Source organism: Trichoderma gamsii (genome assembly GCF_001481775.2).
Source record: "Trichoderma gamsii strain T6085 chromosome Unknown Scaffold_39.2, whole genome shotgun sequence".
NCBI lineage: Eukaryota > Fungi > Ascomycota > Sordariomycetes > Hypocreales > Hypocreaceae > Trichoderma > Trichoderma gamsii.
The window spans coordinates 306,905-331,708 of record NW_020171376.1 but is presented as its reverse complement, the minus strand read 5'-3'; the positions used below and the strand labels follow the sequence as shown (position 1 = coordinate 331,708).

The 24,804-nt window shown below is 47.2% G+C and overlaps 10 protein-coding genes across 10 annotated transcripts; 3 read left to right on the top strand and 7 right to left on the bottom strand.

The window, feature by feature from the left end:
- Window positions 1-771: 771 nt before the first annotated feature.
- On the bottom strand, window positions 772-1,341 carry TGAM01_v208855 (hypothetical protein; the record flags this gene model as incomplete). The annotated part of the gene is made up of 4 exons (XM_018800748.1): window positions 772-834; window positions 888-952; window positions 1,005-1,100; window positions 1,161-1,341. The coding sequence occupies 4 exons, from the start codon at window positions 1,339-1,341 to the stop codon at window positions 772-774; spliced, it is 405 nt and encodes a 134-aa protein (XP_018666213.1).
- Window positions 1,342-7,562: 6,221 nt separating this feature from the next.
- On the top strand, window positions 7,563-7,990 carry TGAM01_v208854 (cerato-ulmin; the record flags this gene model as incomplete). The annotated part of the gene is made up of 3 exons (XM_018800749.1): window positions 7,563-7,728; window positions 7,792-7,877; window positions 7,949-7,990. 3 exons carry the CDS (start codon window positions 7,563-7,565, stop codon window positions 7,988-7,990), a joined length of 294 nt encoding a protein of 97 aa, XP_018666214.1.
- A 276-nt stretch (window positions 7,991-8,266) lies between these two features.
- TGAM01_v208853 (hypothetical protein) lies at window positions 8,267-9,885 on the bottom strand (the record flags this gene model as incomplete). Its single annotated transcript, XM_024550425.1, has 4 exons — window positions 8,267-9,040; window positions 9,105-9,233; window positions 9,287-9,762; window positions 9,825-9,885. The coding sequence occupies 4 exons, from the start codon at window positions 9,883-9,885 to the stop codon at window positions 8,267-8,269; spliced, it is 1,440 nt and encodes a 479-aa protein (XP_024404853.1).
- A 450-nt stretch (window positions 9,886-10,335) lies between these two features.
- TGAM01_v208852 (hypothetical protein) lies at window positions 10,336-11,412 on the bottom strand (the record flags this gene model as incomplete). Its single annotated transcript, XM_018800750.1, has 2 exons — window positions 10,336-11,160; window positions 11,224-11,412. The coding sequence occupies 2 exons, from the start codon at window positions 11,410-11,412 to the stop codon at window positions 10,336-10,338; spliced, it is 1,014 nt and encodes a 337-aa protein (XP_018666215.1).
- Window positions 11,413-12,608: 1,196 nt separating this feature from the next.
- Window positions 12,609-13,266, bottom strand: TGAM01_v208851 (hypothetical protein; the record flags this gene model as incomplete). Its single annotated transcript, XM_018800751.1, has 2 exons — window positions 12,609-12,811; window positions 12,963-13,266. The coding sequence occupies 2 exons, from the start codon at window positions 13,264-13,266 to the stop codon at window positions 12,609-12,611; spliced, it is 507 nt and encodes a 168-aa protein (XP_018666216.1).
- A 1,535-nt stretch (window positions 13,267-14,801) lies between these two features.
- TGAM01_v208850 (hypothetical protein) lies at window positions 14,802-15,831 on the bottom strand (the record flags this gene model as incomplete). Its single annotated transcript, XM_018800752.1, has 3 exons — window positions 14,802-14,856; window positions 14,952-15,336; window positions 15,420-15,831. The coding sequence occupies 3 exons, from the start codon at window positions 15,829-15,831 to the stop codon at window positions 14,802-14,804; spliced, it is 852 nt and encodes a 283-aa protein (XP_018666217.1).
- A 165-nt stretch (window positions 15,832-15,996) lies between these two features.
- TGAM01_v208849 (hypothetical protein) lies at window positions 15,997-16,452 on the bottom strand (the record flags this gene model as incomplete). Its single annotated transcript, XM_018800753.1, has 1 exon — window positions 15,997-16,452. The coding sequence occupies one exon, from the start codon at window positions 16,450-16,452 to the stop codon at window positions 15,997-15,999; it is 456 nt and encodes a 151-aa protein (XP_018666218.1).
- A 757-nt stretch (window positions 16,453-17,209) lies between these two features.
- Window positions 17,210-20,433, top strand: TGAM01_v208848 (hypothetical protein; the record flags this gene model as incomplete). The annotated part of the gene is made up of 5 exons (XM_024550424.1): window positions 17,210-17,485; window positions 17,555-17,636; window positions 17,691-18,824; window positions 18,924-19,788; window positions 19,878-20,433. 5 exons carry the CDS (start codon window positions 17,210-17,212, stop codon window positions 20,431-20,433), a joined length of 2,913 nt encoding a protein of 970 aa, XP_024404852.1.
- Window positions 20,434-22,496: 2,063 nt separating this feature from the next.
- TGAM01_v208847 (hypothetical protein) lies at window positions 22,497-23,021 on the top strand (the record flags this gene model as incomplete). Its single annotated transcript, XM_018800755.1, has 1 exon — window positions 22,497-23,021. One exon carries the CDS (start codon window positions 22,497-22,499, stop codon window positions 23,019-23,021), a length of 525 nt encoding a protein of 174 aa, XP_018666220.1.
- A 214-nt stretch (window positions 23,022-23,235) lies between these two features.
- On the bottom strand, window positions 23,236-24,532 carry TGAM01_v208846 (branched-chain-amino-acid aminotransferase; the record flags this gene model as incomplete). Its single annotated transcript, XM_018800756.1, has 2 exons — window positions 23,236-24,353; window positions 24,463-24,532. The coding sequence occupies 2 exons, from the start codon at window positions 24,530-24,532 to the stop codon at window positions 23,236-23,238; spliced, it is 1,188 nt and encodes a 395-aa protein (XP_018666221.1).
- Window positions 24,533-24,804: the final 272 nt, after the last annotated feature.

Here is a 24,804-nt window from a genome sequence, read left to right as displayed (position 1 = left end):
TCCCTCGTACGGCAGCTAATTCGATGCCAGGGGGAGTCGGAATGGGTGGTGCCGAGTTAACTCAACGACGATTTCACAAAGATTTATTTCCTGTCAATTTATGAATTTATGCCTGCCAACTAAACCACATCTTATAGCAGATTAATTGTACTAGCGATAATATTTTCCGAGGGCGACTTTCTTCCTGGTTTACATGAGATAGCGTCTGATTGAGTGCCAGTATAAGATCCATTGAAAGACGGCAATAAATTTAAGGTTCAGGTGAACTTTTACCCCTGAGCTACCAAGTATAGCGGCAGTTACAAATGTAGCGATCCTGCGGCGGTTAGTAAAAGAAGCAACCTTTTCATGAAACTCAAAGGAAATTGAGATTTTCAGCTAATGCAAACTTTATCGAGTTGTTTGTCATGTGTATCCCTCCCTGGAAGTGGCGCATTGATGTAAATTAAATAGAGCTGAGGTGTATTAGTGCTCTTCACATGGGCCGCGATCTACTCTAGCGTGGCTCAGGCACCGCCAGATTAGCGACTGCGGGACAACGCCCACAAGCGATGGCTTACAGCACTACAAAAGTCTAATAAACAGCTTCACTTTAGTAATTTGTAGTCGCTGAATCAAGGAGCAGGCTATGAGAGGTTATTTTGAATAGTTTGAGTAAATTGACTTCTCAAAAACCGGGGGCTAAGATACACTACTAGTAGTAAGCTTTAATTGCAAAGTTCCCCGATTCCATTGCCCTTTGAGAAAGCCTCTTTCGCTCCGATACCTCTTTTACTCATAGATGTTGATGGTGACTGGCATGTTAAAGTCGATTTCGCCGATGCAGATTTGGAACTAAGTATGTTTGTCAGATAATGAATACAGTTAATACAGCAATATGAACGCACGCCGTTGTTGTTGTTGCAGCAAATGACCTTTTGGTCGCATGCAGTAGTGTTGGCACAGACATGGCCTGAAGACTGTTAGAGTTTATCCTAGATAGAAACAGGCAATTGATCACTTACCACCGTTACCATCACTGCTGCAGCAGTATGGGTTGCCAGCAGAACAGGCGTTCAACTGAGTGTTTGTGTCTGGGCTGCAGCCACTGGCCTCATTTTCTGTAATCACAATTAGAATCCAAAGTACGCCAATATGCAGAAGTCGATGTAAAAACCTACTATTACTGCCTTTGCCTTTGTCCTTTTGGTGCTTGTTGTGGCTCGGGAATCTCGGAAACGGGATGTCGGCGAAAGTAGGCATGCGAGGCTCAATGGCCCGGGGCGCAACCTCTTCTTGAACCGGAGACGACATGACACCGCTGAGGGCGACGAGAGTGTAAATGATGACCGAGGCGTACATGATTGATGTATAAGAATAGTGTTGGCGAAGGCACTTTTGAAGACCAGCGACAAATTTGTAGAGAAGTAGTGGATTGAGCGAAAGAAGATCCAGAAAGGCCTGAGCGAGCGTGTTGAGTGACTCAAGTGATGATGAGGAGAACACAGGTCTATTTATACAAAAACACTTTTGCTTTGAGACTAGTCTTTCTAGATCTGCTACAAAGGTAGAGACTGGATCTAACAATAACAACGCTGCGGGATTTGCGTCTCTTCAGGGTCAATAACATGACTAGTCACTGATCTCTGTTACGCTTACGCATGCTTAATGCAGGCTGAAAGTTACAAGCAGCGGCTTGTAAGCATAACTAAATTGTTGAAAACCTAAATTGAGTCGTAAATGCATAGTCATTGAACGCACTCAGCAGCGTCTTGCTGGATACGTTATTAGTTATTAGTTGACGCTTTTAACAGCCTATCTTGTCTCATGCTTTCCATCCTGCATCAACTATAAAACTTTACATGTTATACTTTGTCTCAGAGCATTGGCACGACGCCCGTACAATGTTTCATTACTCTATACGTCAATTTTTACACGTGGTATCTGAATCTCCATTTTGCTGTTGATTATCTGGAGTCTCGCAACTATATTCTACCGCCTGATTTAAACCATACTGAGATACAGTATCTAAGTATCTATATACCAATCTTAGCCTGTCTGAGCCATTGATATATGTATTGGAACTCATAAATAGCCGTGCATAACTTTACGTATTAAGGTTAATAATAAAACTTTAATAATAAGTTTAATGGATATACATAGATATATGCTTTGTATAGTGTGGAGATGGAAGACAGGGAAATAGGCCAGCAGTCAAGCAAATGCCGGGAAGCGTTCATGCTCTGAAACACATTAGACATATCTGTTCAGTTGATATAGCTGTGTGCGGATTCCCCTGACCCTCAACCACTTTCTCCATGAGATCATTCTCACGCCACAAAAAGCACGCTGCACTGTGTTCATGTAGATGAATGACTGTTCCAGTCGTTCAAGCCAGGCTGAACTATATGTATATGCCGCGGCAAGCCTTGTATGTAATTTTTGTTTGGCATATTTACAACAGCTAGTGCGAGATAATCTCCAATTTCGACATACATGTCAGCTTTTGAAGTAATTTTGTTGAGCTCTCCGATCCAAGCGACGAGATTGGGCATTTATCTCCGCTGATGCCAAGTATGAAGCTGGCAGTGGGCAGCTGGACTAGACAATGACAAAGTTCTTCACAGGCAATTCTCGCCATTTACGTTCGTCGATAAAGAACATGCAGACACGGCGGTATTAATGTATACTGATAATGCTGACAGCGGGTTCATTGACAGACTCTTCTCTATGGTCAAAGCCCTGGACCGTTTCCAACAGCAGAAAATAGAGGCGCAATCGCCGCAAATTATCCCATGCAATGTGGATGGCAGTGAAGCGCTGTCCGACGTATGGCTTGTGTCGGAGCCCGCACTCTACTCCAACAGAAGAGTCAGGCTTTGTAACAAGCATCGTTACAGAGCGCTCAAGTGGATGAATCGTCTCTGAACGGTTTCAGCTGATGAATGGGGCTGCGATGACAAGTCAACCGCCATTAACTCTACTACAGTTATTACCATCGAGGGCATCAGCATGTATGTCGATGACTTCAGCTTCACTCACAACCTCGTCTGGCCAAGAGTCCAGTTCGCTTTCCAGCTGGCACAGATCCATACCCAATATTCTCCCCGTGTAAGCCTCTTTTTCCATTCACACTCAGGTATCCAGCTCCATGCTGCCTTCCATGATTCCAGAGTAGGCCACGTTTGAGGCCCCTTTTTCATAGCCCGGCATAATACTCATCTTCAAGCATTACTTGCATTCGAGATGCGAAGCCCGCAAGGGCGGCGAGCCTGTCGCTGGCAACAGTCAAGTTTTGCCTCAAGTAATAATGAAGGAGACTGTGTACCACCATATCAGGTGGACTTTTGTCGTTGAACGAATGGTTTCGGACTTGAGCTTTCTCACATCTCTCGCCAGCACATGTGCTGGGCCTCCGAACTTATGTGCAAAATATTCGTCTGTAGACTCTGCGAAAAGTATTTTTGGTCGGCTGCGTTTCGTGACGTATCATGCTCTTGCATGAAAGTGCTCCATATCATGGAGCAAAGCTCACAGCGGTTGTGGGCTTCATCTCGTATACTCAAGATCGAGTCGTGGTAAGGTCCTGGCTAGAATGCGATACCGCAGCCACCCAGCCATCCAGCCGGTCAATCTGTTTCATGTTCTCTTTGAAGGTCAGCAGCAATCGCCTAATATCGAGCGCATTACAGCTATTAAAGTGGGCATCTTGAGGGTTTCGCAAATGGCACTCAGCCTAGCCTTTGGAGAGAATTGAAGTGAAGTTGTGGGGAGTGGATGGCAGAGCTTACTCGCCGGAATTTACTAAGTTAGTGCCAATATTGTCGGCCAACAAATCTGTTCTCTGACTGTTCCAGGCACCGATGAGACTACATCTGGCTCGAAGCTGAATCTAAACGGTGTCAGTGACCAATGTCTTATCTGTTAGATGCTCTTATCCCTTTCAAAGCTGACTTGATAGCTAGAAGAAATAAACATGGATGCCTATCTGAACAACCAAGACATCATAGCATTGCTATCGAAGGCTTGCATATGCCAATAGCTTGCGCCCGCATCATTCTGTGGCATTTGGCAGCATTGTGGCGTGTTTTATGCTGAGAAATATGCAGCGCGAAGCTACGGCTATCGCCACTTGTTTATGTGGCACTAATACTCTATAAAATCTTTCAAAATCGAGCTGTAATGAACTGTATTGGAAGCAATAATATTATAGCCTAATGAACTGAGAATAGGGCCGTTAAACAATTGCTTTGCGACTGAGAAGAGAGCACCGTTGTTTGGCGGGATCCCTCTGCAGTTCAGCCATACTGCCATAGTAGACATTGGGTAAAACATAAAAGCTAAATCTATATCATTAAAATCAGCATAGCATCATCGAGCTTGCAATCAAGTTTATCCCCTGGCACTAAATGTGAGTACGAGCGTGGTGGCGAGGCTGATCGACAGGTGCTGAAATAATTCAGGCTCTACAATCCTGGTAATCGAAAGCGCCAACTCAGCTAGCGACGCGACCAAGGAACCAACCGTCTAAAATGGCAAATCTGAAGCAGAAAAGATCGGCCACGGCGGCCTCTCTTGCAAACAGAACTCAAACGGATTATTATTCCAATATCGGCAAATATGTATGACGCATGAAACACGAGAAGCCTAGCAAGAAGCAAACAGGCGTCATAGGTCAATTGGGACACTGCAATGCCAGCCGAAAAGAGGCTGCTGTTTTTCCCTTTGTAGTGAACCTATTTGCGAAAATGGGCTGGATAAGGCCTGATGCTTTGGCTTTCCTGACTTGATGCTGCTGATCCTCCTGGAAATTTATTGAGCGACCTACATATTTCCATTCTAGAACAACACTGAGATCAGTTATCTGCTATTATTAGAATGTTAGATCGATGCTGATATGTAGGTAAGTCTAGTTCAGCGTATCGTCATGTTACGTTGATACATATGTTAGAGGCTCCTTAATCAGAACCAGACGCTCCTTCTACTCTACATTTGTGGAATATTAATGTTTTATAATTCTACATCAGTAATGGTCAACCTGACTTGGAGCGTCTCACAGGCGCATGGCCGGAGAAAGAGATGGCTTCTGTCAGACATCACATCACTGAAGGTGTATAAAGGCAGACTGAGATGAGCTGACAGAAACATCGCGAAAGGCTCGGGGGGCGGTGAACATTGAAGGCCAAGACGCATGCCAACGCATATTGAGCAGTGATGTATTCGGATCACGTACTATTCTCATTATGACGAGGGATCTTCAAATACTACCCATATGCAGCCCAGCCTCAAACATCCGAAATGCCACCCTCCTTCTGTTCATCAAATCATGCATACTAGTGGCCGTATGTTCCGTCAATGTAGGTATCTTGATTGGTACAACCATCTGGGTTCGACGAGACACGTTATTACTCACTGCCGGCATACACAGCACGTGTAGTGCCGCATCAAAATCGCCCGGAGAAAGGGGTCCGGGGCAAATGACATTCATTGGTTCGCGGCAACGGAATGCTGACAGAAATACCCCAGAAACATGCATAAACAAATCAATTAATTGGAGCTGCCGCGTGCTGTGCTGTCGAAGTTGTCTGCGGTCCCCGTCAAGGATGAAGCCGCATGTACCCTGTAATGACCGATGTGCCGGCGGTTTAATACGAGCATTGCGGCAAATGCTGCTTATTCTCAGCTCAGTTTGCTTCTTTGATTCCTGGCAGTGGCGTGGTAGAAGCCAATTGGCATCTTGGCATATGAAGGTGACGAAATAAGTGACCAATGGCCCAAATGGCCGCAATGCCATAGTGGTGTGTTAAGATCATTACTCCTACGAGTATAATGGCCGGACCATTGAGATTAGATGGAAGCATGCATAGCTGAACAACAAGACTCGATTGGCCTTCCTTGGCGTATACCAAGGCTATGCTCCCTGTAAAAGCACAAGATCGGCACATCGTTTATCACATTTGGGCGAACAAGTTCCTGCATAGCCGTTAGTGGTGTAACCGCCATCAGCTAACCTTGTGCGCCCAAAACACATGCTGTTCACGGCTGCGACTCCATCCTCACAGGTACCGGGCTGCGATAGATGCCGAGCATGCGGGATGGGATAATAAGTTGTAAACTGTTTGCACACGGAATATGACAGCCGACGGGCCGGTGGATACGCTACGTCTGCAGAATACAGACCACGGCTTGTCTGTCTACTTGCTTCTCCCAACAAGGCTTGTTATCCAAGGCATGAGATGATATCAACTAGACGGCCCAACTAGAAGGTCTATGTAGATGAGCCTCCGCCCAAGGTGCTTCGAATCCAAAATCGAAGGGGATCGGTAATACTACATAATAGATACGCGTTGCTTGAATGTATTCTGCACTAAAGTAAGTACCATAGACAGCTGAAATGGAACTAAGGCGTAGCGCAGGGGGTAAAGAAGCATATTGGCGTACAAGTGCCGATATGAGACCAATTCATTTTTCCGCACGGCAAAGTAATATAATTTTCCTTGTTTTTATTTCCTGGCTTGACGTACTCTGTGTCTATAGGCCATAAATCAAGTGATTGACAGCCCGCTAAAAATAGCACGCATGAATTTGCCTCCCCCACGGCACAGCGGCATGTATTCCGGCAGCTCATTGGGCAATTAGCAACGGGGCCGAAGGCCCGAGACACTGCTGCAATTAAGCCATTCAGAGATTATCTGGGGTCGGGTTCTCGGGATGCATCCGCTGAAGCGTTTGCCACAGGGGGCGTCGCAACTAAGTGACGATTCCTCAGGAGGTAATTCTAGATGTGGCTGGTGTTAGTGGTAGTAAAACTATATCTCGTACGATAATATCCACTGCTACTACTACAACCGGATTTCGAGATCCAGTAACTGATGTGTAAATCGAGTACTGTCCAGTGCATCATGTGCCTCGACATCATCGGTGTAGAATGAGTGGCGTTGCACTGCCTTCGCCTTATTTGAAGGCTTCGACATTGTCCAACCATGGGAGGGACTTGGAGTGATTCACAATGAAAGTGGCAAGCAATACAACTTGATTGAACGCCGTATATAAACAATATCCAAGAAACGCCACAGGCATAGCCCTGTAACATGCAAGGTGAACGGCTAGCTCGTTATTTCCTTGTAAAGGCTGCTTGAGATCTTCCATCCCATCTACCAACCACCTTGCCGAATTGTCCACTGTGCATCATTTCATACTGCAGACTAGCAGTCCTTCATTCCTGCTTGATTGATCCCCTGCACAATGACAGTTACATGATGGAAGTAACTATTCTATGACCCATATCCTGGCATCCATGTCCCAGCTCAGGCACAATTGCATGGCTGCCATTTTGTTTGGACAAAGAGCAAGAAAAACAGGAATCTATGGCTGCCAAGGAAACATGAGCCTGACATACGTAGATGGAAAGGGGCTCAGAAACGAATATAAATATGTCGTTGAATCCTCGCTATTCAAGTCTCTCAGCATCATCAAACAGCTCAATATCAAGACTCTCAACACTCGCTTCAATCTCCACCATAATATTCGCTAGCTTTTTGCCATATACCTACCTAATATCTAACATTTACACTTCATTCAAAATGCAGTTCTTCGCTGTCGCAACTCTCTTTGTCGCTGGCGTCCTCGCCGCGCCGTCACCCAGCGGCTTAAACTCTCGCGCCACTCTTTGCGCTGCTGGCCTCTACTCTAACCCACAATGCTGTGCCGTTGATGTCTTGGGGGTTGCTGATTTGAACTGTGCAGGCCGTAAGTAACATCCAAAAGCCTGGCCATACTTATTGATTCAAGGATACTGATACTGGCATTTAGCTGCTGGACCTCCTACCACCGCCAAGGAATTTCAAGCCACTTGTGCTAAGATAGGCCAAGAGGCTCGATGCTGCGCTCTTCCTGTGGTAAGTTATTCTGCAATATATAGAACACAACTGCCACCATAGACTGGTAATGGTATTAATCTTTCTTTTAGCTTGGCCAAGACGTCCTATGCGAAACTCCTCTTGGCTTGTAAATGGCCTTCAGGTAGCAAATATTGACATGTCAACGGAAATCCCCATCTAGTGGAACTCTATATCTGGCGACACAAGATATTTGGAGCTTTAAAGCTGTCGGGATTTTTGGAAATTAGGGCTAGATTGTGTAGATAGAGGCGCGATCTGCTATTTCGCTTCATGATTTAATCTGAGTAACGCATCAAACCAATTTGGGTTAAAGACCCGAGAATTCCATTTCGGTTCCATATATGTGATTCCTAATTCGCTCCGAAATAACTTGCATATCACAAGCATTAGTTTTCCAAACCCACTATTGACCGTCTTCGTGGAACTTGAAAGTTCACTTTAAATTCGTCAAACGTTTTGTTGTTCGAGAACGGCGGGCACTTGAGCAGCTTAGAAGCTACGCAACTTTGCACTTCAGGTTCATCTACCAACGCCCAGTATATTATGCCAAAAGGCGATGGTGGTATATATCGGTCAATTGCGGAGCTTTGTAACTGCTTCGTAATATACTGAGTGATTCTCAGTGCTTCAATAGCTAATTGGGATTCGAATCGGACTTGGTGAGGGAGCAAGAGGCCATTTCCGTTTGCTCCATACGCCATTTGGCAAATGTATACCATATCCTCCGGCCTTACTGGCTTTGGCTGCATGGACGGAAAGAGAATGTACCGTTTCAGCCGCGTAAGCTGTACGAGTGCGGCGTCGCAATACAGTATTTCTAGGGCCAAAGATACGGAATTGAACTCTAGAGGCCTTGATAGGGTCTCGTCCAAGGAAAGAACCGAGTCAGGTTCGTCTGTAAAAGTTTCCCACACGGCAGTAGGATGTTCACGATGCCACGCAATTCGCCATTGATGAAGCTCCGAGATATAGTCGCTTATTACGTGTTCAAAGCGCGTATAGTCACGCTGCTTCGCCATATCCTCAATGAGTCCGGGGATGCCAATCAAGATATTCAGCAGTGTGTCCTCGGTTGTATTGAGATGGCGTTTCCATGGAACAGACGCCCAGCTCGGAGCTTCGAAAAGGGAGCGCCGTCGGTTTCGAACACCCCAGCAAGTCTAAATAATGACAATGAGTGGCTTTAATCATCAAGACGATCTGTTCAATGGCGGCATCACTTACATGCAGGATTCTACATGATCTGTATATAGAAATCAGTGCCTCTTGCTCAAAATATTTGGGCCCGCAGTATTCCAAAATTTGGTTCAAACCATGGATGTGAGTATTCCCGGTACGGTCTTGTACTGACCACTTATAATTGTTAAAAAGTAGTACGCTTTATTTCGAATAAAAAGAGTACTCACCTCGTACATGGCCATCATAAGGACTGCAGGTACTAGCTTAGCCAATGCTGTTTTATCTGTCTGCTCAATCAGAGCTCGAGCTCGGTGTAGAGCTTCTGCATAAAACGCCTGAGATTTCGCCAGCATTGTCTGAGCTTTGAGTTCTTTTCCCATGCATCCATATATAATAGCTAAACTGCAAAGCCGGTTAACAGCAGGTGAGCCGGCATCAACGGCCGCCTTCAACATCGGATACCAGAAAGGCGCCCATTGATAGACAGAGTGGAAGTACAAATGAAGCTCGTCATCAAATCTCCCCATGGCCGCTCTCGTTAAGCACCCGTCATTCGGAATAGCAAGCCTTTTCGTCGCTACGCGCGGCGATCTGGCGCTATCTTGACTCATAGCCACATAATGCTGCATCCGTAGAACAGGCTGGTAACCTCTGCAAAAATGGCCGGAGCGTAAACATTGGCCGCATGACGGTTTGGCCTTGTCTACAACATACAATTCCTAGCTTAGATGAGCCAGACATGCAATAGAGACTGTCAACACTCACCACATTTCACACGTCTTTTTCGACATGTATGGCAGTAGCCGCTGGTTGGGTATCGCCCCATGTTCGTGACAAGTCAACAAGTCAGTCGGCCTGCTCACTGGAAAATCCGGTGAATGAAGCAGAGAGAGAGGGAGAGACGACGAAATTGCTTTATGAATTGGCTGGTCGCAAACATGTGCTTACTGCGGCGCTGAGATTTGTAATCGCTTGAAACTGTAATCCCTGCACTACGATGACTTGTCACCATCATACTATAAGCGACACTAACAACTCGACCGATTCACAATTACACAGTGTCTTACACTGCAAATTGACTGGCAACTGTCCTCTGCTTACTTTTAAAGCCCTATATTAAAAAAATCTTTTAGAAGAACAGTAGTATTATATGTATGTATATACGTATTTGTTTTGATCTACACCCTGCTTTTCCAAACCACCACTGCAAAGTTCCTTAAGAGGGCCCTTTGTATAGAATCTGGTTAGAGCATCGTTGTGCTGTAACAATAGCTCGTTAAACAAGAGTTACCTTATTGTTTAACCATGTGAGATTCGCTGGCTTCATAGTAGCTGCCGTGCTGCCAAAGAATTCCACGAGACGCTGCGCGACCCATTCAGGATTCTCATCTGCGATCCAATGGCCGGCCTTTGGAACTATGTCATAAGTTCCATTGTGGCTGAGATTACCCCATAGTTGTTTTACCTGACTCTCTGGCGCAAGGCTCGCTTCGCCACCCAGAGCAAGGAAAGGCATCTTGAGAGTGGAGTTTGCAAACGCTTTGGTGAAGAGCGCATGGTCTGCTGTGGTTGAAGCGGTGGAGAACGGACCCAGCATGCTGCGCAAGAAACCCGGCTTGCTGATACTGGTCGCATAACGCTGCAGAACGTCATCCGGAATTGCTTCGGTACCACTGTAGCTGGCGTGGTAAAAGTACCAAGAAAGCATATCCTTTTCACGACCGCGGATGAAGAACTCTGCGGCATCCGTTATGCTAAAGAATGCTAGCTGCCAGTTGGCGTAGAGATCCCATGTGGGAGAGGGACAAGAAAACTCTTCGTATCCGAATCCTGGTAAGACGTATTCAGATACACCGAGCGATGTAACCGAGTCCGGGAAAAGAGCTGCCAGGGCGGTTGCCGCGCCAGCGCCTTTATCATGCGAGAACACCAAGGTTTGGTTGACTTGCAGAAAGTCTAAAAGGCCTTTGAGATCGGAAGCCATTGCTTCAGCACTGTAGTCGTTGTCTGCGGGAATAGAGCTATCTCCAGCGCCGCGGTTATCAGGAGCAATAATTGTGAAATGAGATGCGAGAATTGGGCCCATGACACGCCATGTATACTGTAGCATGGAAAACAAATGAGTTATGGGGAAAACGTGGTAGAAAGATTAGTAAAAACTCACGCTGTGTTGTGGATTTCCGTGAACAAGCAGTAAAGGAGGTCCACTTCCTGCGTAGCGGAAATGAATGCTCACGTTACTCAACTGAACTCGACCATGGTCCCAGTCAGTAAACGGAGCTGTGTCCGCTGAGACAAATGGAAGGGAAGCGACAGTAATAATGGAAGCAACTGTAGAGAGATTTGGTAACATATTGAGGATAGAAAGGGAGTGGTCGATCTAATAACACAAGCGCACAATAACTTAGGGTATGGTATTGCTAGAGTTCAGTAAGCAGAGTGTGTATAGACAAGTGATATAGACTCTCAATTTCAGAAGCTTCAATGAGAAAGATGAGCCCCTATTATATAGTCTCCAAGTTGCAATAAGTCAAAAGCATCTGTTTGGCTTGGCTTACAAATGAACACGAAATTTGGACATACAGTGTACTGCTAGACAGTCATTACAATATCATGATATCCATCAGGATTTCCAATCATTAGGATAGGAGTAACTTCACGTTAGTAAACCCAAATGTAAGCAACAGTTATGGAGCCAACTCCTGAGAAGAATCTTCGTACCCGCTCGAAGGATTCTGTATCTTTGCAATCGCGGTAAGTGACGCCAATACTCGCAAGGGGAGATACGGCGTTTTTTTTTTTTCTTTTAAAAAATATTATTCGACAACACGGGATCGACACGAAGTTCTAAAAGCAACGGTCGTGGTTGAATAACTATTCTATAACAAGTCGCTCTAAAACTCTTGTCTGGACGCAACCGCACTTTGGCCCAAGTTTTGATGCATATCGCGAGATACAAAGAGTTTCGCCACGAGTCGCAGACAAGAGCAATAAGCTCATTTTAGACTATCCATCGGTTATGCACCTCGACAAAACTAGCCTCATTGAGAATAGATGTCGTGGCCAAAAAACGTCAACTTCTCCACAATTCGCCCCGATTGACCGGGCTTAGCTCTGCGCTGCTTAAAAATGGAGCTTATAAGTCTTATGAACGGGATGTTCAGCTTAGTTGTCATTGACTTTGGCTGAGAAATGGCATCCTGCCAGAATTTAAATGCTGCTTTATCCATATCCAGATGGTTATGCCGAATTTGTATCTGCCGTGGATCATAAAAAGTATCCGGCTGTTCCGGCTTTCCAAGAAATGTGTAAGTCAATCGTGAAAATTACTGACTACAATGTGCACATTACAATAAAAAGAACGAATTAATCCCTTTGTTTGCTGCTCAAAATCTCTCATTCAAGAAGGTCTTGCCTTAACTGCGCCATCTCGTCATGAATCGTTAGTATCTACTGTAGTATATAATACAGCTCTGTTACACATCCACAATTTAGATGCATAACAGTGGTATTTGACGTTTCTTCTCTATAGAAAACTACTTCACCTATTCAATGTTCAGGCTGATAACTTTCGACATCCTCACCTTGCCATTCCTCGACAGTGTCCCTTTCCATCTTCACAAAGAGCTGTGCTGTTACGAAGGCCATTCCTGCAACTCTTATTGCCAGGTGCTCAGCTCCTCGGTAGCCTCCCACGATATCCGACCCGTTCGTATTCACGTTGACCTCGACCATGCCGGCAAACCCTGAGCCTGTACTCAATTCGTACATAAAATAACAAGTTTCACGCAGAGATTTTGAAGTTCCTTGATGATTTTTCCTCACAATGCTACTGGCGATTATCTGACCAGCAGCAAATATCATGTCTCCCGTGCATCCTGCGAAAACCATGGCGAGGAATACCTGCACCTACCAGTTTTCCTTCACTGGCATAGTGGCAAGTGCTTTCATTGCTAATACACCAAGCCGAGAGTGAATAAAGGTGGTTGACGATGCGGTCGTGTGCATGAGTTTCGTCGAGGCCAACCTCTGGGTCGTTCCAGATCTGCTGGCCAATGGATAGAAGGGTTGGCCAGTTAGCACTTGAGCTGGACTTTAAGAAAGCCGGGAGATCGGAGAGAGAGACGAGACAAAGGCCGAACTCGACTCGCACTCTGATTATGACCCATGCTTCAAAGAAAGCAGATGCAGATCCAGCAATTGCCATTAGCAAAAAGGAAAAGCCGGCCAGCCAGACAGTGACGCACCAGCACTATATAGGTACCTACACTCATGAAGACGCAGAACAAGACCAGCATGAGAGCACCACAAGACGGCACTTTCCAAATACCTAATGGGAGTACTGGAGTTGTTGCCCATTTTGCTTCCCAGAGTAGAAACAGAGCAAGATGAGCAATGGCAACAATGAGTAGCACATATTCGTATGGATTCAACCAACCGGCAATCGGAGCTTGGCTATAAGACACACTCATCAGCAACAACATATGATGGGTGATGATGGATGCCTCTCAGCTTACTTCCAAACGAAGTTGAATAAGATCAGTCCTGCAACGCCGAAGTATGCTCCTATCCAGTCAAAGGTCCCATCGGGATCTTAGGGTTCGTCATCCGGAAAACTGATCATTGCTGCACCAAAGATTACTACGGCCAAGCACGGCTCTATTATCAAAGGTAAGTCGCCGTAGCTTGCACTTGTGATTGTATGCGACGTCGAGATAGGACACCATAGAGGAAGGGAAAAGAATCATGTCCAATCCGTCCACTTTAAAAATGATATCAGCAATAGTACATCCACCAGCGTCGCCGGTCGGCACTATAGATGCAAAAAGAGCCAACCCCAAGTTTCGCTATTTTCTGAAGGAGGAGTGTTGTCGTCAAGAGAGCCACAGCGTTGGGGACGATCAGGCCGCCTCCTAGCCTTGCAAGCGCTCTCATGAAGCTGACGCCGATGATGTTTCGTCTGTATGCCGTGGCCAACATCCAAAAGATCCAAATGGATGAGTCAAGCGTCATGATTCACTTGTATCCATAGACAGTACCCATGCGACCACTGGACAAGACAAAGGAACCTTGTGTCAGCAGATACGATGCAGCGATCCAAGTGGCTAATGAATTCGATGCACCCACAGCGCGCCCGACCTTGAGCGCGCCCACGATACCAGCTCCATATGCAAACCTCTGTACTCCATGTGTGATCACAACAAGCATCATGAGAGTGTATGCTCTTTTTTTTCCAATATAGTCGTGGCTCGCGATACCGTGGTGTTCAACGTAGGCAAAATCCTGGCCTCTATATCATTTCGTACACTTGTCTGCGTTTTGACTTTCTCGACTGTCAAATCTTATTCCATGGGAGTGGCATTTTCGCTGATTTGTCTTGGACTGAAATCCGATATGGCCAATTTACATGTATCTTGCCACCCAGCGAAGAGGTGAATGGGCAGCTGGTTAGCGTATAGACACGTATCTGATATTCTAATCCGTGAGGCGAATATGCCCTGCTGCATTGTCTGCTGGCCACCGTTTGGTTGCGTCGTAACGGAAACGGAGTCAAGCGATAGACAGGGGCAAGTCTAAGTCGAATAATGCAGCAAAGAATTTCCATATGGTGCCAAGCCGCTATTCGGCTCGGGCTCTTCTTTTGCGGGCCTTACTCCCAGTTGGAGTTTTTGCGAGTAATTCGTGTGTTTCTTAGCTGCGAGCCCGGCGCCAAGTCCATAAAAAGTCTGACGATTAGGAACGTCAGACATGTCTTGTGTCGCTGCTGGATTGCTCAGGGCGGTCGGATCCATTGGGTCTATGAAATTTTAATGTGTTAGTAACGACAATGCGATACTGGTCAGCAAGCCAGGTGTTGCCCTTCGCTTTGGTGTAACCAGCCATGATACGTACAATGACATGTTCTCTTGTTTGATGGCAGCCAGTTTATTTCTTTTCATAATCGCCGCCTTTCCTGCATGTTTGAGTGGCATAGGCGGTAGCGGGGCCCGGGCAATGGCCTCGAACACCGGCACCCAAGTTGGAACCTCGCCCAACTCCCGTCGTACGTCGGTCACGGCAATCATAAGGAGGACTCGGAGCGTAAAGAGTGCGTCGTTCCCTGCAACATGGAGCTGTTTGTTGGTGAAAGGGATGCCAAAGTCTTGGAGAAGTTTCTTCAGCGTATAGTCGCAGAAAGCCTGGAGTGGATAGCGAGCAGCTTTTGTCGTATCAATTGTGAAGATTGGGTTAAGATCAATGTCAAGCTTCTTGAGTATGGTTACTTCACGATGTCCTCCTGAACAATAAGGATTATTGGAGAAGACTTTCCAATAAGCTTTTTTAAGCGCTCTTTTAGGTCAGAAAGCGGAATACACCGACGTTTTCTAGAGCAGAAAAGGTTATCGTGGGTTGAGTAATGATCAGTATTCTCAACAGCCCAGTGGTAGGACTGTATACGATATGGTGTGGACTGTTCATGCAATGAAGCCAAGTGGCACTGGTCGTGCAGATCCTGAGTCGGCATGATTGAAATGCCAATGTGAAATTGAACCGGAAACCCGTTTTGCTCCTTCAGCTCGTCGATATCGATGCTTACCAAAGTCGCCTCTCTAAACTTCGTCTTTGGCTTCCGGGGTGTCCAGGTAGATAACGTATGTGGCCAGCGTGGGCGTGTGGCTCCGTCAGGCAATCGTCGTTTAGCATAGTACCCGAATAACCAACGGAGGACAAGAGTTCCCTCTCTTAGAAAGACCTGACGCTCAGGTTGGACTGAAGATTTTTCCTCTTCCATGACTGCATTCGGCGTAACTCTCTAGAGTAGGATGATTGATGATGCTCACGTTACTTTTGGGCGTGGCAAGACGAGACTAGAGTAGACTTTAAGGACAAGCCAACCATCAAAGTGCTCCCGTATCCATTGTTCCATTACCCGTAGCTGCTATTTGTAGAGTACGGACTAGTAATTCTTGATGACCAACACCCTCCATACAATTTCGGCGGCTGCTACGTACGGTTTGTGCATGTCGTCGCCGTACATGGCATGCAGCAGGACGTATGTAGGCCAGCATAAGCATTCCAGGTTGAATTGTTTCTTGGAGTAGTCGCAGCACAAAACATGGTTGGTCATCGTGTTATGTGCACTTTCTCCTCTGGTGAAGCGTCTCTTCTGCAGGATCCTCTGCATAAGCTCTCGGTCTTCGAGAGAGAGAGCTGTGACCTGTTTCTGATACGCGGCGATGCAGGCTTTGGCGTTGTCGAAGTCTGGGCCTTGCGAGAACTCCATGTGGTTGACCTTCTTTTCGTGAAGCTTGATATCCTTAATCTTAATGTTGAAACATCTATTTGGAGCGAGAAGCTTGTCCTTGGCGTCAACAGCTGCCGCATTCGCCATTTGTGGCTTCGTGCCCATCATGTCGGATGTCTGGATTGTTCTCGCACATATTCCTCCGCCTTTGACTTGCTGTAGGGGCGACGAGCCTCCCGCTTTCTACAAGCACCGTTGGCGATGTCAAAGCCTAGCTAACCGCGCGACAATGGGCAGCTTTCAAAGATTGGAAGAAACAGAATGAGGTCAACTGCGTTGCAGAGCCATGTTTTCAAGATGTTTTATGCTTGTCGTGCGTCCTCCTAGAAGGTATATAGTAGATATAGCAGATATAGCAGACGTCTTCTATGCGTTATTTTGTGTATTGGCTGGCTTGGCTTCGTAAATCGCACGCCAGTCACCCGTCGCGCGCGCCATGATCTTTAACGATTTTTCGATGAAAACATACTCAAGATTGTGATATTGGGCGATACAGCATAGAACAAGCTGACACTTGAAAGGAATTTGTTAACAGAAAGAGTCGATATGTGCCAGGAGAGCTCTTTGTGAGTACCAGTCGAAAGAAATAGGTCTGCAGCCACATGTGTGCATCTAGCAATGACACCGACAGATTCATAAGCTCCCTAGAGCTATTCTGCCACCTGGCGGAGAGGTGAATGGCCAGCTGCGCAGCGTGCACGCTTCATGCTGGCTCTGGATCTGGGCGGTGAACAGGCCACAGCTGGAATATTGATACGCCAGGCCCGAAGGCAGCATTTCACAGCAGTAGAGCTTCACAGCTGCCATCTTCTCTTTTACTCTCATCCTTCATCCGCATTCACTTTTCTGACTGCCAGTCCTCGCCATGCCACGCAAGAGACCGCCACAAAGCCCGACTGAGGCCGCAGAGATGCAAAATCTCTCCAAAAGACAAAAGAGCGAAGAGGATAGTGAAGTCAAGAACATCTTTGAACCAAGACCACTGAGCTCTAGAGCCGCATCCAGATCGTCTCTCACCAAAGAAGAATGGACGCTTGGATCACCGTTGCCGGCGTCCATAATCCCATCACAGTTTCTACCTAGTTCTCAATTCCGAACACAGGCAGTCGAGAAGCTAGATGGAAAAAAGCAGTTCGCCGCAGTAAGAAGCTGGAGGTTGTCGGAATAGAAATCTCGACCACCATTTGCACGCTTGCTGTGTCTAGAGAAGCTCCAAGAAAACGACGGGTTACTAGCTGCATACTTGGGATTCAATACGGTACAACAGCTGTATTACTTTGTGTATTTTGACGGTAAGAGGCTGCTGTTACTCTGTTTATCTGAAAACGTACTGAATATGTTGACAGTGCCCAACACATTGGCACATTTACTTCGGATACATTACCCAGACTACCACTACCGGCAGCAGCAGAACACAGGCTATACGAATGTCAGTGGTAGCTTTCCTCTTGCTTCTCAAGTATGGGAACAGTTTTGGACTCTTTTGCAAGGAAATCTAAACTGGCTTAAATTGGCACTTGATGCAATTCGCCCAGACCAGATACTCGTTTCATCCACACCATTCCAGCAGAAGCTAGTAGAAGTTGGACACAACACCACCCTCAAAGACATTGACCCAGTTTTATCGATTCTCGCTGCATCGTACAAGTTAGCCAAGGCACATCCCAATCGCTTCTGTCAACAACAGCCTCAGAATCCAACCGAGTATGCTTGGGGTCTTCACCATGAGGACTGGATGCGGGCTTACGCTGTGATTACTTTCACATGTGACAACCATGTTTGGCTTGCGTCTGGCCTCGAAACAAACACAAATTTGGAATTCTTTGGCCCATTTATGGCTCTCCATGGACAAACGCAAAAGTCTAAGTCTTTTGGTTACATAACAGATGAGTTGCTGCGACTGGTGGAGACGCCCGAGAGATTCAACAGGGTGACCGCAATGCAGCAAGATCAGGAAATATATTTCCCCTTATTCGAATGCGGTATAGTTGAGATAGAGAATTTATCGCGGCTTGCAACAAAGGATGAGATTGAATATGCCATCAGTACCCTCGGGCTCTTCCAATCAAAGACTGCGGCTGAACGCGACCGCATCATGCAAGATACTGATGGCACATGGTCTGAGATCATTACAGAAGCAGTCTGTGCAACACTTGGCACCATTGTTCCTGGAACTGACTTGGACGATCAATTAAACTCTCTCCAAGTACCAACTAAAATGCGGCGCTCTCCGATTACGAAGAACGAGAGAGGAGCATTGCGAGCGCTACTCAAGTCACGCGTGAAAGCAAATGAGCATATCTCATCCAAAAATAATATCGATACAGAAAGATTGAGAAAGGCGAGGGCGCAGATTGGAGAAGATATCTCATCTAACCAAGATTTGTCAAACATTTGTAGCTTGAGAGGTATTGACGTGAATACTTTGTCGGTTAACCTATACAATTCACCGCCCAAAGCAAGAGCACCTCATATCATAGGTATGCTTTTTCCTCAATAGTCAAATAACGTATTCTGGCCAGAGGCTATTTGCTTGGATTAACATCATCAATCCGGACGATTACTAAACTTAGAGGTAGACGCGAATCGATTGGCGGAGCTGTTGGGAGGGCCTCTTCGAACTGCCATATTACACAGCGAATGTGGCACTGGGAATACACCTGTGGCATTGCTGGCTTTGAAATTCTTGATGGACGAAAGGATTCATCAATTCCGCAACGGCATGCTCCATATTGAAGAGGCTGATCGAATTTTTAAACCAAGCATCGTGTTTGTTCATTCAGAAGCATTACGATCGCATTTTACAACGATGAGGTCTTGCTGGATGGAAATATTTCAAATTTCACTGCTTTGTGAGGCCAGTGAAAGTTGGATGAATCCTGACGGGAAAACCAACGTAATCGATAATAATACGGAGCTCCAGAAGCATATTGACCGCTGGGTAGCAGAACATAGGGATCCTAAAACTGCACGAACGGTACTCTTGGCGTCATATGAAGCTGGGGTAAAGCTTATGCTGGGTGCTGAAACTGGCCAGCCGCAGCTCAGCCAAGAGATACAAGGCCAGGCGACTCGGGAACATCGTGGCACTGGTATGGCTCCAGACCAAAAGCTTCCAAAAGATCTTGGTAAGAACATCAACGAGAACGACCTTGAACAAGATGTCACCCCCCAAACCTATCGCGAGAAGATTGTTATACAGAACGACATGTGGAATGCGGTAATTGTCGATGAGTTTCATTCTATCGATGATGAGACAACTAGTCACCATAGACTAGTAAAGCGGCTAGACCGAGATGCTCTCTTTCTAGTGTCTTCAAACCTCCTGGGGAACCTGCAAGATCTTTTGGGCTATCTCAGACTCATGTGGGACATGGCTTGGCCGTTCAGCTACTCGATAGAATCAGATTCGATATCAGATACGACGATTCATAACCCAGAAACGTACGAACATTTACTCAAGAGGGAGAGTACGCATGAAGCTATTCGAAAGCTAGTAATAGCTTGCAACGAGACTTACTCACTCCTATCAGGTTCCCCAATGGCGATACTCCTCCATACTTTGGAATGGAAGTTGCTGGTCTCGCCATTCGGACAATTGAGCTTACATCAACAGACTCAAACTCGATTAGAAAAAGGCTTGGTAGCCATATTTCTGAGCTGCTGAAATGCTCCGAAGATTTGAATGTTGAGACAGGAAAAGTTAAAGAGACGCTAGACAGTGCGATCTGTCGCCAATTATCTCTGATATCGACTGATGTCAACAATATAGCATTGACTACTCCCACCAAGGGACTACTAAGCCTTATGACGGCTTGTCAAGAATGTTTAACCCCTTCCGTGCGGACGAAAAAATCGGAATTTATAAACCGGTTAGCCAAATTTGATACGACCGGCGGCTTGGAGTGGCTGTTCTACCATACCAGAGAACTGCAGAGGTACAGTTTTCCTAAAGACAGGCTAGGACAAGTGCGTTATACAGCTTGGGACAGTCCCAAGTATTGCCATGTGCTGTTGAGAGCTCTTGAGGCCAAGGAGCGACATGAGAAGCTACTGGTATGCGTAAACAACCTATTGACATCACAGTGAGTTTTGGTCTTATTTTTTACTTTAACCTCGTTATGCTACTCCTTTTACACGTCTCTATCTTCATATGCGTCGAAGTTCAGTATCTATCGAGAGTGGTTGACTGACAAGGAATACCTAGAATTATTAATGCGCTGCTTGTAACTTGCGGAATCAAGACCACTCACTGCACGTCGAAACTCTCTGAATTAGAGAGAAGACAAGCTATAGAAGCTTTTAACCACTGGCAATCGACACACACGTGCCTTGTCACATCCATGCAGCTCTGCGCTTTGGTGCCGGAATTTCATGAATCTTGCCATCAAGGAGTCATCATGGAGCTCCCAACGAACCATTCAGTACTTCTAGAAACAATAGGCCAACTTTGGACAATCAATCGAAAGCGCTATGTTGAGTGGGAAATTCTTATTGCCAAACATACCTTTGATGCGTTCATTGAAGGAAGCATTATGAAAGAATATTCGGCTGTCGTCGCCGTCACAGCAAACATTTTTTCCGCAATTTCGGGAGAGGCGCGGATGATTTGTGCATACGAGATCGTGAGACAGCGGTTTGGACAGGAATACTCGTTGTACTCAAGAATGAGAGCACCATGGAATGAGATGGATGGTGACGATATGCGTCGCGAGGGATACTTTTACTCGGCGCTTGCCGAATTCTTCTTCCAGAACCCGGACCAGGCCTTCTTGGTGGGTCGATACAACATTCGACAAATCGCCTTGGCCTGGAAAGTTGGAATGAAGATTACTGTTGACTTGGTGAGGGAGCCGGCGCCCTTGGAAGCTGGCGAAGGCCTGGTTCTTCAATATTTGTGATGCTGTCTGAGAAGTGAGATCTGCTTTCGCTGGTGGCACAGCCAGGATGAAATGTTTCGGTTATGGCAGAGAACATGACATTGAGTGGAATCACTGCGAAAGGAATGTGAATAAATCACCAGAAGATGAAAGCATGTTGGATGTGAGTTCTAGAATGGAATAACGAGCAGATGGCGTCGCTTTAGTGTGGTGAAGATTGGTCCCGAAGTGGACATTGTCACTTTTTAGTTCACAGTGCCTATGAACATGGCCTGTTGTTAGCTCAAATAATGAAGATATATTTTCATCGCAATCTTCCGGGTAGACGACATCCCCGGATGGTGTCCTCTGGTCTCCTCAGCATATAAGCTTCACAAGCTTTTGTCTCTACCTGCATCGCCAATGCAACCTGGACAATTCCGAATGGAATAACGCGCTCGCACGCAGATCACCTCTTCACATGCACGAAACAAAGCACGTCGCCGAGCACATGAAAGTCAAAAGACGATCAAGAGCCAAGAAGCTGCCGCGGCACCAGCCATTAGTCCCATTTACCCCAGATCTCACTCACTCCACACTGCAGCTTTTGTTCTAGCCCCCTCTCCGCCGGCAGCTTTCCCCGCAAAGGAGCTACAGATGGTGGGCGGTGCCTGGTGAGAAGCGCAGAAGAAAACATTTGCGGGGAAAGAAACGTAAACCAAGCAATTGTTGGATAAGGAGGCAAAGAGCAAAAGAAGCTTGTTGCACTGCAACCGCATTCCTGTTGGAGCTTGTCCCTGTCAGGCCTGGTACGGCGTTGCAATGGCCGGTTGAGCTGCCTGATCTGGCGATAGGGCCGGGTATTGGGGGAAAGCAAAATGACGGATACGACGATCCCTTCTGTTGTTGATGTTAGCAGCTGGTTGCGTCTGCTTGACGGGACGTAATGCAATTTCGTGAGAGTGAGAAAATGGATATGGGAATGAGGCTAAAAGCGTGTGTGGTTGGGCGAGCTGTTGTATGAATTGAGCTGTATGCGGTGTAGTAGGTAGGTAGGTAGCAGTTAGTGCCCGGATTGGGCGGCATGTAAGGGTATATAAACCTGACGATGGACTCGCTTTTTCTTTTTCCTGGTTTAGAGAGATTGCTTGGATTGTGAACTGTTGCTTTTGGTGTTTCTCTCACAGCTGTTCAGGCCTTGTTTGGTTATTTGCTCTCAACAATTGACTTACACGCTCCTACACACGTCAACAACACCACACATCAATCAACAAACATCAACCCAACGCAACCATGAAGTTCCAACTCGTCTCCCTCCTCGCCCTCCTCCCCTCCGCCCTCGCCCAAACAGACGCAAACCCCATCCTCACCGCCCTCGGCACAATCACTAGCGACACCACCAGCCTCAACACCACCGTCGCAAACTTCGACGGCGACCCCCTCAAACTCATCAAAATCACCATTCAGTCGGCGCAGCTCCTCTCTGACATCAACAAGGGCACCGACACGGCCAACAAGGCCGCCAACCTGACGATCGACCAGACGCTCGCCATTGCCACGGCGACACTCGCCCTCGCCACGGACGTCAACCAGACCATCACGACAATCATCAACACCAAGCCCGCGTTTGACAAGCTGCTGGTGGTGGACCCTGTGATTCTGCTAAACCTCAAGCTGGAGCAGGACGCAACGCGGAAGTTTAGCGCGGCAGTGGTGGCCAAGGTGCCGGAGGCGCTACAGGCGGTTGCGCAGGGCTTGACGCAGGGGATTGACGATAGCTTCTCGGAGGGGATTGCGGTGTATGAGCAGTTCTTGTAGGGTGCTCTTGAATAATGATGACGATGATGATATCGATGATGCTGGATATGTTAGTATGTCAATACATATAACGAGAGTCTGAATGCTGTAAATGAGTATATAAAGACAATAATCCTTGACCTCCTTTTTGTTGCTATGTTGTCATATATGCAAAATGATAATTTGAACGATAAAAAAGCTTTTCATTTTCATTTCATTTCTTTCTTTCTTTCTTTTAATCCATCTGATCCACCGTCTCTGCATCCGTCTGACCATTCTCCGTCCCCGCAATGCCCTTCGTATCAGCCTCGCTAATCGTGAACCTCCATCCAAACTTATCCTCCCGCTTGCCCTGCTGAATGCCCTTGAGCTCCGCCAACACCTTCAAGCACACCGGGCCGGGCTCCTCCTGGCTCTCGGGGATGTACGTCACCGTCTCCTCGCTGCCGGAGACAGTCACGTTCTTTGCGCTGCCGAGGCCCTTTGTGCCGCGGCGGGTGATGCTGCGAATGGGCACCAGAGCGGCGGCAGTTCCAGCGGCAAAGACCTCGCTGAAGGAGCTCAGCTCGCCGTACTTGATGGGCCGCTTCTCGATCTTCCAGCCGAAGCTCTTGCCAATAGTCAGGACGCTGTCCGAGGTGACGCTGTCGATGACGCTCTTGGAGTCGGGCACGACCAGCGTGATGTCGTCGGCGCCGCCGGGGCCGGTCTGCACGCCGATGAAGGCGCTGGTGCTGAACTCGTCAATCTCCTCGTGCTTGACGCTGTCTAGGTGCAGCGTGATGCCGTAGCCCTCGGTGCGCGCCTTGTCGCTCCAGCGCAGCACGGGCGCATAGTTTCCGCCGACCTTGACGTGGCCAGTGCCGTTGGGAGCAGCGCGGTCAAAGTCCTCGAGGATCAGGCCCTTGACGGGGTGGACTCCGTGGTAGACGCCCGTGGGGATCACAAAGACGCAAAAGGTGTACTCCTCAGGCGCCGTCAGTCCCAGCTGCGCGCTGGAGCCGTAGATCTGGGGACGGATGTACATGGCCGCGCCCGTCTCGTGGGGAGGCACAAAGCCGGCGTTGAGCGCAACCGCAGCCTTGCAGGCCTGGACAAAGAGATCTTCAGGCACGGGCGGCATGCACACAACCTCGGCCGAGTGCTGCATGCGCACGGCGTTCTTGTCCGGGCGGAACAGCGCAATCTCGTTGTCGCCGGGCAGGCGGAAGGCCTTGAGGCCCTCGTAGGCCTGCTGGCCGTAGTTGAGGGCGGGCGCCATGCCGTGGATGCGGATGAAGGGGTCGGCGACATATTTGAGCGGCGTCCACTTGCCGGTGTGCACGGAGTAGGTCGATTCGATGTGGCCGTTGACTGGAGGAATAAGTTAGCAGAGCAGACGAATAGTGCTTACAGACAGCAGAAATTGAAGAACAAGACAGGATATGGCAGGTCAAGACATGACTGAAGCTTCGAAACTCACCTTCTCTGATCCGGAAACCGACGTTGGACCAGTCAATGGTGTTGACCGGAGGAGGAGGGAAAGCACCCATTGTGAAAGAAGAGCTGTTTCTGTTTTGTAAAAAAGTTGACGATGGTTTGCAGCTCGACAATTGCTTCCGTCTAGCCAAAGACGAGTATCAATTGATCCAAGAAGAATGAGTCAGTGGCCGAGGTAGTAAAATAAGAATAGCAATGACAAGACAGCTATATCGATTTCAGCCGGAGTGGGTAATAAACGCCGGCGCCACGTTGATCACAGTGAGAACCCAAAACGTTTAGAACAATTAAGAGTCAGAGCAAACAACTAAAGCCACAAACTTGG